Raw genomic sequence first — 13,573 nt, 5'->3', positions numbered from 1 at the left:
TATTGCTGACTGCACATATGTACATATTACATTTATTTATTGACGGACTGTACACACTATGTTCACCCATTCACTCTGTATCTTTTATATCTCTATTATTGTTTTTATAATTTCTGTATACCTTTACCTCTCCTGTGTTTCACTCTGTTTGCTGATGTTGCTGCTTTGACACCTGAATTTCCCTCTGGGGATTAATAAAGGTTCATCTTATCTTATCTTATCTTATCTTAGATAGACTGTGGAGACAGCTTTATCCGTTAGAACACCGATGTTGTATTCAAGAAGGCCCAGTCGAGACTCTTCTTCTTGAGAAAACGTATATCTTTTAATGTCAGCAGGACCCTTCATGTTTTCTATCAAGGTATTTTAGCTATAGTGTTCTTTTTTATGCCGTGCTCTGCTGGGGGGCAGCATCACTGTGGATAATAAAAACAAGATCAATAAGTTGATCAGAAAGGCTGGCTCAGTGATTGGTCTTGCACCACGATCACTGGAGGTCACTGTAGAAAAGAGGACAAGAGCCAAACTTAAAACAGTTCTGCATTTTGAAGGCCATCCATTACATGGTGTTTTTAACGGACTCAGAAGCTCATTTAGTAAGCGACTAGTGATGCCTCAGTGTTCTACTGAACCATTCAGGAGGTCTTTTGTTCCAGCAGCGGTCAGATTTTTGGCCTAGATCCATGGTACCTCTCAGCTGTTGATTATGTCTGAAAGGGCTTCTTATGATGTTATTTATTTATTGGTGCGTTGTGAATACTGTGTTTTTGTAACATTCGTAAACACTGGGCAGATGCATTCATATAAAGCAGATCCCCATAATCTAGCAAAGGTAAACATGTAGAAGTAACCAATCTCTTGCTAGCTTCAATAGAAAAACAGGCCTTGTTCTGATAATAAAATCCTAGTTTTAGTTTTAGCCTCTTCACAAGTGTTTCAACGTGAGGTTTAAAAGAGAGCTGGCTGTCAATTAAAATACCCAGATATATATACATTTGAACTTGTTAAATCTTCTCTTCTCTAATGCGTTGACTAGTATCAATGAATGCTGGATGTGTGGACATAGCTGCAGATGATTACCAGGGATGGATCAGAGACGTGCACAAAGGTTCTTTCCCAGGTGTATTACAAGAGAGGACAGAAGGTAGAACAAATGCAGAAGACAGAGTTGACTGTTGTATTTCTATATTTCTAGCTGTATGTTTAATGAATGTGTATCGTTCTTCGGCATTACTGGACTTACTTTAGTTTACTTTTGTGCTCTTGGAATTACTCTGTGTAAAAAGACAGTTTTGCACCATGTCTGGTTAATTTCTGTGACATAAACTGTAAGTTAGGACACTCAATGCAATAAAGAAGTGCCCTTCTTTTGTTTTAATGGAATCTTGGTTTATGCTGGATTCATGAATAAAGGACACGTTAACAAAGACAACAGTGACACATATTGTAATGCTACCTGTTAGTGTTGTTTTAGGTCATTATGTTCAGAGTGACAAAGTGTTACTTTTGGCAGACAAATATTCTGGTCCAAGAGTTGATCCTGAGATGTGTATCAAGTGTTTGGGTGCATTAGTGCATTTTGGATGTGAGGACGGTTGTGCTGAGGTGTATGTCGATAAAGTGTATTGTATGTACCGCGAGAATCCAACTGCCGTAAGGTAAGGGAGACAGCTGATTGGTTACAGATAACTCCCTGTTGATAAAAATGCATTTGTCGAGTCTCAAAAAACCAACACAGTTGCAGTGAAGCTCACACATGACAGCAGTTTGTAAATGCAGTTTATATATAAATGTAACAACATCCAAATATGTTTTTGATGAAAATTGCAAATACTTTTAAATGCATATATTTGTGGATTTCTATTAAATTTATTTAAAACAAGAAATATTTGTATGTGTGTTCCATTCCCTTTTTTTTTTACAGGGAAAGAGACAACACGACAATCAAAGAAGGTGAAGGAGTTGAAGTGGAAAAGAAAAGGGTGATTTATTTTCTGCTTAACACGATACTTCAAATAATCCCCAAAGTGTGGGGGAGGATGGGACAAGGTGGTTGTGCCAAACAAACAGAAATTAAGAAAACAAAACTAGGCCAAACTAACTGCTATCTAATAAAACCAGAGCACAAAAAGAAGGCCTGACTAACTTGACCCTGAATACAACGGTGGCACCGACCAATAACCTCTTTTTTCTAGACAGAAAACATCCCTATGTGAGTGAAAGTTGGGAAGGGTCCTCCACCTCCCACCACACACCTTTTTCTAATGTCTTTAACAGGTTTTTCTAAAGCAGCACAACTCAGGCAGGCAAAAACAAGAGCATGAACTCTGAAGTAGGGCTCATTTTATAGGAAACCCAGGATGTTGATTGGCCAGCTCCACGTCTGAGGGAACCTATAGGCAGCATGACCAGAATGCACAGGTGGAAACCAATCACGTAGTTAGAACACAGAGGAGGGGGGGAGAGAGAAAGACCAAACAGGAAGAAGGGCAAACACAACAAGCCCTTTGGCCCTGCCTGGCAAGCATAATATATATTATATATTTTATATTTGTGAACCTTATTTTTTTTTATATGTGCATTTTTTTTTTACCCCTTGTGTGCTTTGAAAAATACTTTAAGTCATTTATATATTAATCCCAAAACACATTTGTGAATCCTTCAGTGAGCATTCATTAATATTGAGACTGATCTGACTCCATATATATATATATATATATATGATACCTGCAGTAAGCTGATGTGGGCTGATATATCGCCTACCAATCTAGCTCTATAACACCAGTGTTTGATATGAATGAATTATCTCATGACATCACCTTTGTTTGAGGTGCGCTGTTTTATGATTTTATTGGACACCTGCCAGCCAATCAGGAAGATATTTATTATTTTCCATTTATTTTATTTGTAATTAAAATTTGTCATCACTTATTTATCGACTATTTAATTAATATAATCTTGTCACATCTGTGTCACAAGTGTTACTGTGTCCGTTGTTACACTCTGTGATGTCGAGACACAGAGCTCATCCGATCTGTATTATGAAAACTCACAGAGGTGTCACCAAATCCACTAATACAGAAACCCTTCAAAAATGTTGTCAGGGAAATTAAGTGCTTTTCAATTCTACTGTTGATATGGAGTATTTCAACATGTATAGCATGTGTGTTTCCTGTGTGTGTGTCTGTGTGTGTGTGTGTGTGTGCGTGTGTGTGCGTGTGTGTGTGTCAGTTTGTTTTCAGTGTTTTGAGGGCAGAGACAGAAAGGAGACAGTGCAGGACCACGGCCCCGATGTCAAATAGCAGCAGCAGCAGTATCAAACTCCATCGGTAGGCCTGCAGGAAACAAGAAAACACATCACACATTCAAAGTGACGTAACTACATCTATCTACATCTACAATAATCTACATCTACAAAAATCTACATCTACAATAAACTACATCCACAATAATCTACATCTACAATAAACTACATCCACAATAAACTACATCCACAATAATCTACATCTACAATAAACTACATCTACAATAATCTTCATCTACAATGGGCTCATCTGTCCATGCTTTTATCTCTTGTTATTTTTGTCCTTTTCTTTGTGATGAAGTGATAAAATCAACACACTGACCTCCAGGAGATCCTCTAAACACAGGTAATGTGTTCTTCTGTAGTGATAGTCAGTAGAAACAGAACCGGGCTCACACATCTTTGTCTGGTTTTCCAAGCTGAGGCTGTAGCAGTAGAGGCAGAAGGCCAGCAGCGCCCCCAGCAGGCCAACCGCATGACTGTACGCACAACCTCGAAGCTGTTGAGAGGGGGGGGGGGCAGTCAACTTCCTTCACTGTGCACTTAGAAACACCCATACACTCATTATATTGTTGTAAATTATTGTAAAATGACAAAGTATTCGTGTTATTATTATTATTATTACAAGTAAAGTCATATTACAATGAGCCCACAAAGGTTGGGCTGTCAGTTTACGTATGCCTGAACTGACTATATTATATATTATTATCATAACCAGAGGGTGGAATGATGGTCCAGATGTTGCTTACATCAAAATCTGCCATGAATATTTAGATTAGACTGTTATGTGAACCTACCAGTAGTCTGCTGGTGTTCTTCTCGTTGGCAATAGTGAATGATCCTGCTGCCATAATCTGCAACACACACACACACACACACACACACACACACACACACACACACACACACACACACACACACACACACACACACACACAGTATTGGACTTTTAACTGGGAGAGTAAAGGACATGCAGCAGAGAACCTTGTATTTCACCATGTGATCTTTTTTCCCCAAATATATTATTTCATCCATTTTGACACTAAAATATTATATATATATATACATAATATATATATGTATATATATATAATGTATAACAATAATAATAATAATAATGTATAATGTCCTTTTCAGACATGGACTGATTCCATTAGTGGTGTAAAGTATGAATTACTTTGCAGTTTCCAATAATTACAATTTCATTTGTTCAAGATCATTGGTATTGTGTGTTTGTGTGTCGCAGTGGTTCCCATTAACCTATTTTCCTTGAATTTTAGGTTAAGGCTCGGTAAAAATCTTTCCTCAGTTCAGTCTTGGGAGTAAATCCATTCTGTGAAAGTGAAGTCGGGCTGCTGCCTGTTCAAACTGTAATAACTCAACAAAAATGCATCTGCAACAACAGCCGATGAGGTCTTTGAAATGGTCCTTTATTTTCAGTCATTTGAAAATCTCGAGCCATCACGCAGGTATGTGTGTTGCCTCTGCAGTATGATTATGGACGTGTATATGCCTTCATTATTTCACTCGAGGATCCCACAGATTAGCCTATAATAATAACAATAATAAGCTTATGTACTTCAATTATTCTTCTGTGTACACACTTAGATGTTCAATTTTCCAGTAAAAGGAGGCTATATTCCTAGTACTCATCCAATAACTCGTTACCAGGAGGCAACATGCTGTCTACGAGGAGACGGGCTGACAGTTGAATGTTGTTGTTTTCAGTCACCAGTGATGGGAGTTCTGAAACAGTGACACAGTGATTCAATACTAGGGGGTGGAGGAAAAATCCATTATTGTAAGAATTGTGATACTTAACTTTTAAGATTCTGAACTTCCAAAAAACTATTTTTAACTACTTTGTTTTGGCTGTGTGCCTCACGTGCACTGAATGCAACACATGACAGGAGTCAACACAACGTTACTTTCATTAACTGAAAATGAAATATAACATTAGTGCCTAATGATTAGGCCAAGCTGAACGAGGAATAATTCAACAATAACCGTGATGATGGAGAGAACGCGGCCGCAGAGAGAGAAACACCGTGTCCTAACAGCAAGAGTTACGTTACGTCATGTCAACGTACCAATCAGCTATGAGCTCCAGATCAGACTGGAGACGATGGGAGAGTAGTTCTGGGTATCTTCCTACGTTTGTACTTTTTAAACAGAAAATACACGTTTAATATTGTAATAGGCCTATTTACTGGAACAGGAAGTAGGACACTTTCAGTTGATCTCCCTCCAGCCAGCTGCCTTCTTATTTAGGTTTCTGTAGTGAAATGAGGAAGTATCGTATCGTATAGATAACTCCTCATTTCAACGTCACCAATCAGCCGTTCCTGTTTTCAGAGATAATATGGTGTAAATATAGTACACAAAGCATTTTTACCTTTGTAAAATGTTAAACTATGTTGTATGTATGAAGCTGTAATGTATGCAAAAACATACAGATTTACAGCATCTATTCATCAACATGAATCTTTTTTTCCTCCGTCTATCTACAGAACCTACTTATCATATATCATATCTACATTGTGCTATCTGATATGATAATATAGGCTACATTTACAAAAGGATTATAAACTTATGAAGACTGAAGTGTATATTACACTCACTCCACCATCCTAGTAAAGATGTGCTACATATATAGTGATATCGTATATATATATATATATATACATACAGTATATATATATATATAGTAGGACGTGTACAACTGTCACCAGGGGTTAAATTGGGATTTGTTAGTTGTTGGAAAAACAGTTATTTAATGTATTAAAGTTAAAAGTGGTGGAATGTAACATAAGTGCAATATTTCCCTCTCAGATGTAGTGGAGTATAAGTATAAAGTAGTATAAAATAGAAATACAAGTAAAAGTACTGCAGTATTGTTGCCTAGTACAGTACTCGAGTAAATGTACTTACATTCCACCACTTTTAACTTTAATACATTTAATAACTGTTTTTATACTCCACTACATCTGAGAGGGAAATATTGCACTTATAAGTATAAGTATAGCGTAAATGCGCCTGCACAAAAAAGAAAAGTATCGGTAATGTCTGGCATTGATTGGTCAGTTTGGCATGTGCAAATATGGATAAACATTTGCATAAGCATTTTAAATTGTATTTATTTTTTGTTGCTGTAAAGGTCCAAATTGCCATTTCTATGATCATTTCTTTTGAGGTTTATTCACATAACTTTACATAATGATACATGTTTAGTAAAGCTATAGACTGATTATACACTGTACACACACACACACAACACCATACCCACACCGCCGTGGCACGCCACCTTGTGTCCCTTATTTGGTAGTGAGAAAGTTGGCAACCGTAGTTCGACTAAAGAATTAGAGTAAGAATCAGGAGGTACGTACTACAATTCCTAAGATGAGTGGCAGTATGAAGAATTTTGGCAGAGTGTGGTCAGCGTGAGCAAGTGGGACACACAGGATCACCTGGACCAGCCCCAACAGGATGGTCACCACCTGCACAGACACAGAGGTTTACATTCATTACACTCTACTGTGTAATAATTTATGGGAAGTTAGACTTCAAACTCAAACATAGTCGACTCCACTCAAACCAAGTGGTGTCCTGATCTCACCGCAGCAGCTTCAGGGTCAAACCAGGCAAAGAGACGCTGCAGCCTGGGTTCAACTGCTGCCAGCACAGCAGCAGAAGACATGTTACTGCAAAACAGGAAACAGGAGTCAGATACAATAATACATATATACACTATAACAATAATACAACTGATCTGATCTGTTCTAATCAAACCAAGCACACATCCCGCCCTGGATTACAGTCAGTATTAACACATAAACAATACATGTCAACTTTCAGTCTGCTGCCACCAGCAATGTGAACTCTGCTGGACTCCAGTGGTGGAATGTAACTAAGTACATTTACTCAAGTACTGTACTTAAAGTTTCAGGTAAGCTACTTGTACATTACTCGAATTTGTATCTTTTCATGCCTCTTTTTACTTCAACTGCAGCACATTTCAGATGGAAATAGTGTACTTTTTACTCCACTATTTATCTGGTAGCTCTATTTACTTTACAAATTAAGATTTTGACATGCAAAACATATGAAGGGCTCATAAAAGATGATCTCTTTATGAATGAAGCTACTGGTTACTACAGGGTAGCTACAGGGTGGACGTACTGCCAGTAATCCCCCTGGCTTTATTATTATTGTTATTATTAGTCATATTAGTAGTAGTAGTATCAATGATAGTAGGATTAGTATTAGTGTCAGTGTGCATTCATTTAGCTGTTTTTGTTGTTGTTGTTTTGCTTCTTTGTGTTTTCCCTCAGCTCAGAATAAAACCTCTGCATGTCCTTCTTCTTTATAACACTGTGACTCTGAACACAAACAGCTGTCAGTCTGTCAGAGCAGCTCCACTAAAACCTTTATTGCTCATAATGTGGAATCTCTTTGTAAAAATCGGTATGAAGCTCAGACACCCTTGCGTTAAACAGTTTAAGGATATACAGTATGTTCCCTCTGATTTCCCCCACATTACAATAGGTAGGATAGACACAATGAAATGGTTCATTAAAATGAGTTGGACTGCAGGAGGAACATCTCTTCCAAGGAAAACAGGTTGTCATTAGAGAATAATGTTTGAAATCTGCAAACCGTAATGAGAGAGAAAGAGGAGCAGACTGTAGAAGAAAAGAGAAGACATGAATAGACCCAAACAACAATGAAGACAGACCACATGATCATGAGACACACTACTAGAGAAGGGAGAGGACAGTGGGGGGGGGGGGGGGGGGGGGGGGGGGGGAACAATGAAGCAAAGTGTGTTGTATTCCTGTGTGTGCATGTCTGTTTGGACAGTGAGGAAGGATTGAGAAATAGTGAACAAAATGAGGTAGTGAAAGGGGGGAAAACGGAACAGAGAGAGAATGTGTTACTTCATCAAAACCACATGTCACAATCCTCTTAGGAAAGACAGGAATGCTGTAGGATGAGAAGCAGATGTGGTGGGAGGAAGAGGAAGAGAGGGAGAGTAAGAAGAGAGTGGGTCTGAGATTAAGGGGAGGGAGAGATTGATCAGGAACTGAATTGACAAGGCCCACCGGAAGTGAGGGAAACATTTAGTAAATTAGTAGTATAGAAACAAACTTGTTTATTTTTCTTCATGCACACATTTATCACTCGGTTCATTTGACGTATTTTCACTTCACAATATGGTTATCGTTGTGGCCGTTTTGGTAAGGGGGTTGGAGGGTTTATCACCATGTCCTTAACTAACATAAATAACACCATGTTTATCCTCTTAAGTGAGGTATAAACAGCATACATACGGGTTCAGACGGTACAGACAGGTGTAGACGGTGCATACGGGTAGAGACAGGATACATACAGGGTACATACAGGTGTAGACGGTACATACGGGTAGAGACAGGATACATACAGGTGTAGACGTTGCATACGGGTAGAGACAGGATACATACAGGTGTAGACGTTGCATACGGGTAGAGACAGGATACATACAGGTGTAGACGTTGCATACGGGTAGAGACAGGATACATACAGGTGTAGACATTCCATACGGGTAGAGACAGGATACATACAGGTGTAGACGGTGCATACGGGTAGAGACAGGATACATACAGGGTACATACAGGTGTAGACGGTGCATACGGGTAGAGACAGGGTACATACAGGGATTTCACGGTACCAGAAATCTAGCAGTCGATACCAATACCAGTGAATTTCCACGATTCTCGATACCAAATTCGATACCACGGTAAAAACAAAACAAAACAACAATAAATCCCATGTAATTCAACACCTACTATTTTATTAAAAACATTTGAACATTACAAAAAACAGAGGCATGTAGCGTTTAAGTAATAAATAAAAATAATTGACCCATTTTGTTCATTTTGGCGTTTCAGCGGCATGCTATCAAACGATAGTCAGACGACGGACACTACATACTGACCATGAACGCATCTGGTCCTTCAGCTCAGAGTAGTAGGAGCAGGAGCAGAGGATTTGTTGTCGAAGTGAAAAGCAAACGTACCTATTTGGCAATATTTCCCGTATAATCTCAACGCTATAAGGGAACCATAACGTTAATGAGGTAATCGCCGTGAGGTGGATGGAGCTGTCACAGTTGGTGTGCACAGAGCAGCAGCGCCAGGTAGACCCCCGCAGCGGAGCCCCGCAGCAGAAACGCTAGCGGAGGGGCCAGACACACCGCCACCCGACGGTAAAGATCCGAGTCAGCGCTCTGCACATGTTGACCGTAATCTTTCTTGTAAAATGTCCGGTGTAATCGGTAACACCGGTGTTGTCACAAGTTTATTAACCGGTGGGGAAATTTTCCTCACTGTCACATCACTACCAATGACCATTACAGGCATCGAACGGTACCTTCGGTACTGTAGAAAAAGAGTACCGTCACTTTTTAAAGAATTTTGGAATCGACTTGGTACAGAAGTATCGGTTCTCGTGACGTCCCTAGTGTAAACGGTACATATGGGTACAGACAGGGTACATACATGGTACATACAGGTGTAGACGGTGCATACGGGTACAGACAGGGTACAGACAGGCTACATACAGGTGTAGGCGGTGCATATGGGTACAGACAGGGTACATACAGGTGTAGACGGTGCATACAAGTACAGACAGGGTACATACAGGGTACATACAGGTGTAGACGGTGCATACGAGTACAGACAGAGTACATACAGGTGTAGACGGTGCATACGGGTACAGACAGGGTACATACAGGGTACATACAGGTGTAGACTGTGCATACGGGTACAGACAGGGTATATACAGGTATAGACAGAGGGCATACAGGTATAGACAGAGGACATACAGGTATAGACAGAGGGCATACAGGTATAGACAGAGGACATACAGGTATAGACAGAGGACATACAGGTATAGACAGGGGGCATACAGGTATAGACAGGGGGCATACAGGTATAGACAGAGGGCATACAGGTATAGACAGGGGGCATACAGGTATAGACAGGGGGCATAATGGTACAATAACAGTAGGGATGCAAAAACAAATTGTATTATTTTGTTTTTGCTGTTATTTATTCTTCTTTTGTGCCAGGGAAACAAAGACCTCTACATTAAATAAAAAAAATAATTGAGCTGTTTTAAGTCATTCAGCGTCTTTGAATGAACACAAATTCAATCTTACAAATTCATGAAACAACCTTGTGGAGGTGGGCATGGCTGGTATTCAGCTGTAGGAGAGGGAGGGGTGTCAAGGCCTATGTATATAAAGGAGTCTGGGTCACGCGTCATATCTCCGGGGGTATAACACATGCGCATTAAAATCTCGCCTGCACTCGCCGAAATTGAGCCAATCGCAACGCACAACCGCAGCTTCTGTTACACTGCGCATGTGTTCTACCCCTTACCCCAAGACCCATGTCTGCCCGTGACCCAGCCTCCTTTTCATAGGCTTTGAGAGGTGTGGGGAAGGCTCATTAGAGCAGGGCCAGGTGAGTTGATGGACACAGCTGGTGATCATTGCCTAGTCAACTCTCCTTTAAATGCAGTAGTATGCTGGACCTCGAGAAGAAATGCACGGAGAGAGTGAAAAGAGTAATAAAGACTGATAATTGTTCAGCAGGTTGTCCTGTCATGTCTTGTGTGCTGAGGGAACCCACGGGTGTAGCAGTCTGGCTGCAAACCTTTAATATTACCGTCTTTCACATGGAAACCATTCTAAAATAACCACTTCAAAGGCCTTTTTAGCTGCTATACAACTACTTATTCAATTAGAAAGATGTTTCAGTACTTACATAGCTAGAGACAAAAATATTTTTTATGTAAAACATAATTTAAATGTAAATGTAAAAGTGATTAGAAACATAATCAGTGTCTCTCACACAGACTTTACTTGGGCAGGCTGCCCATATATTAACGGCCGGCCAAGTATATTTGACAACCAAATTTAGCATTTTTAGTTTTAATTTTTTTATTTGTTAATTTGGATGAAGCCTCGCTGCCTCAGCGGAGTCGCGGGACAGATAAACAAACAGTAAATAAGATGACATTCGCCAATGGCAGTGGCCAATGTTTATCTGATTGGCCGATAGCAGTCAACAAAACTAATATTCAGCCGATAAATGGATGCATCCCTAACACACATTTGTGGACAAGGTGCATATGGGTACAGACAGAATACAGAGAGGGTGCATACAGGCTCTACAGGGTGTAAACATCTACAATCAGGACACATATGTTAAATTGTCCAACACATTTTTGTCACCTAAAATTGTGGCAATATATAAAATAGACATATTCCTGTATCAGTTTATCTGTTGTTGATGTAAACACACTGGAATTAAAGGTGAAATCTGGCACTAAAAACAAACAAAAAATCTTGAAATATCGCAACAAAAATGTTTTTTACGCTTGGCTGATGTGGAGAAATCGGTTGATCGATAAAAGATAAATGTGACAAAGTGCAATGACATACATGAAGCAGGTGACTTAGACTTCACTCAAGCTTTTCCATTAATTTCCCTTTGCCAATTTTCTCAAAATTTGGTTAAAATTTGTGCCACATTTGGATATGAAACCTGACTAGTTTTCATATCCATTTTGCCAAATCAATAGAAAATGTATCGCTGTCTGACGGGTGATTTAGGACGACTTATTGTTGTTGTTTACCTTTCTAACATTTAAATAATAAAAGTAGTTATTGTCGGCCACCGGCTATCATCTGACGATGATTTAGCTTTTCATTGGTTTAAAATGAGCTTGTAAACTGGCTACTTGTCTCCAGGCTCACATCTCAATTGCTAATCGGACTGTAAACAATGAGCAGTGCACGGAAAAGGAAGTCTTGGCTCGGATATTCAAGTTCAAGTTCAAGTTCAAGACATTTATTTGTCCCCGAGGGGCATTTGGTTTTGCCACAGTAGCAAACAACAACAACAACAACACCAACATCTCATCACAATAAGACAATATACACATACTGTACATTCCCACATACTAAAGCACTGAAAAAAGGTGAAACCTTGAAGTACCAAAAATATTAAAAGAGTTACAATATTAAGATAATGACAAGAACAGAAGAACAGGCAATGGTGGATGTGCTGATACTACCTGTACTTTAAAGAGTTGAGCAGTGAAATGGCCGAGGGTATGAAAGAGAATTTATATCGGTTAGTTTTGACTAATGGTTGTCTGATACGGGAACTAGAGGGCAGAAACTTAAATTCTGAATGCAGCGGGGTGGGTACTGTCTGAAATTATGGATTCTGCTTTCTTTATCAGCTGTTTGTTGTACAATTCAGACAGACATTTCTGCTGAGTGCTGATGATTTTGCTGCTGATTTTTTTTATCACCTTTGTTGATGAGTTTTTCTGTTTGAGGTTGAGGGATGCATACCGGCAAATAAAAGCAAAAGTGTAAACTGATTCGATAAAAGATTTATAAAACAGTGTCATCGGGGATTTGTCAACCTGGACCTTGGCTATAGCTTCCTCAAACAAAAGAGACGCTACTGGCTTTTCTTACACAGCATATCTGTGTTCCTCTCAAAGGTCAATTTATTGACAATTATTATGCCCAAATACTTGTAAAATTCAACAATCTCAGCATCTTGCCCATTTGTAGTAGTATTTGCAGGAGTTGAGCGATATCTACGCACATGGGAGAGGTTTGCCTTCAGAGCTTTCTGCCAGAAATCTCATTAGGTTTAGGCAACAAACATAAATTGGTTAGGTTTAGGGAAAAAAATATGGTATGGGTTAAAAACAACGTAAAAAAAATAAATATAAATATTCTCGTGATACAACAGCAGATGAAATGCTACAACAGTAAGGTCAAATTGCTGACAGCCTATTCAATGGTTAGTTATAAAAATAAAACATTATAGAGACATTGTAGCAGGACATCCCCCCAGATGCAGGAGGGATTCTCCTGAAAAACACATCCAGATTTCTACTATCTACTACGTGACCCCCAGAGGGGCTTGGTGGGTTACTTACCTCGACTAAATGTTTACAAGTGCCTGTCTGAGATGTCTCTGAGATGTCTCTAGATGATACCAACAGGGGTTGTATGTCACACCGAGTAAACACTTCTTCAGATGAACTTTTAACGGTCAAAACTTCCCGACAACAAAATGATTTCTGGAAAGCACCAAACTAGGAGACGGAGCGAAGCGAAGGAGGAGCTCCTCTGATTCTCATCAAGAGACGGAGAACAACGACTCTCTCTCTCTCTATATTCCTCTATTCTTGTAT

At 39.4% G+C, this 13,573-nt stretch overlaps 1 protein-coding gene across 2 annotated transcripts; it reads right to left on the bottom strand.

Annotated features, from left to right (window-relative positions):
* Positions 1–1,962: 1,962 nt before the first annotated feature.
* LOC141763925 (uncharacterized) lies at positions 1,963–13,456 on the bottom strand. Of its 2 annotated transcripts, none has more exons than XM_074628735.1 (6): positions 13,316–13,456; positions 6,921–7,005; positions 6,691–6,801; positions 4,102–4,158; positions 3,627–3,803; positions 1,963–3,335 (listed from the first exon to the last, which is right to left on the bottom strand). In XM_074628735.1, exons 2-6 carry the CDS (start codon positions 6,999–7,001, stop codon positions 3,228–3,230), a joined length of 534 nt encoding a protein of 177 aa, XP_074484836.1. In that variant the 5' UTR covers positions 7,002–7,005; positions 13,316–13,456; the 3' UTR covers positions 1,963–3,227. The 2 variants fall into 2 exon arrangements, with proteins under 2 accessions (XP_074484836.1, XP_074484837.1); XM_074628736.1 differs by lacking the exon at positions 13,316–13,456 and adding an exon at positions 12,976–13,020.
* Between the last annotated feature and the right edge of the window lie 117 nt (positions 13,457–13,573).

This window comes from Sebastes fasciatus, chromosome 3 (assembly GCF_043250625.1).
Source record: "Sebastes fasciatus isolate fSebFas1 chromosome 3, fSebFas1.pri, whole genome shotgun sequence".
Classification (NCBI taxonomy): domain Eukaryota; kingdom Metazoa; phylum Chordata; class Actinopteri; order Perciformes; family Sebastidae; genus Sebastes; species Sebastes fasciatus.
The sequence above is the reverse complement of the archived record's forward strand: the minus strand, read 5'-3'. Positions and strand labels throughout refer to the sequence as shown.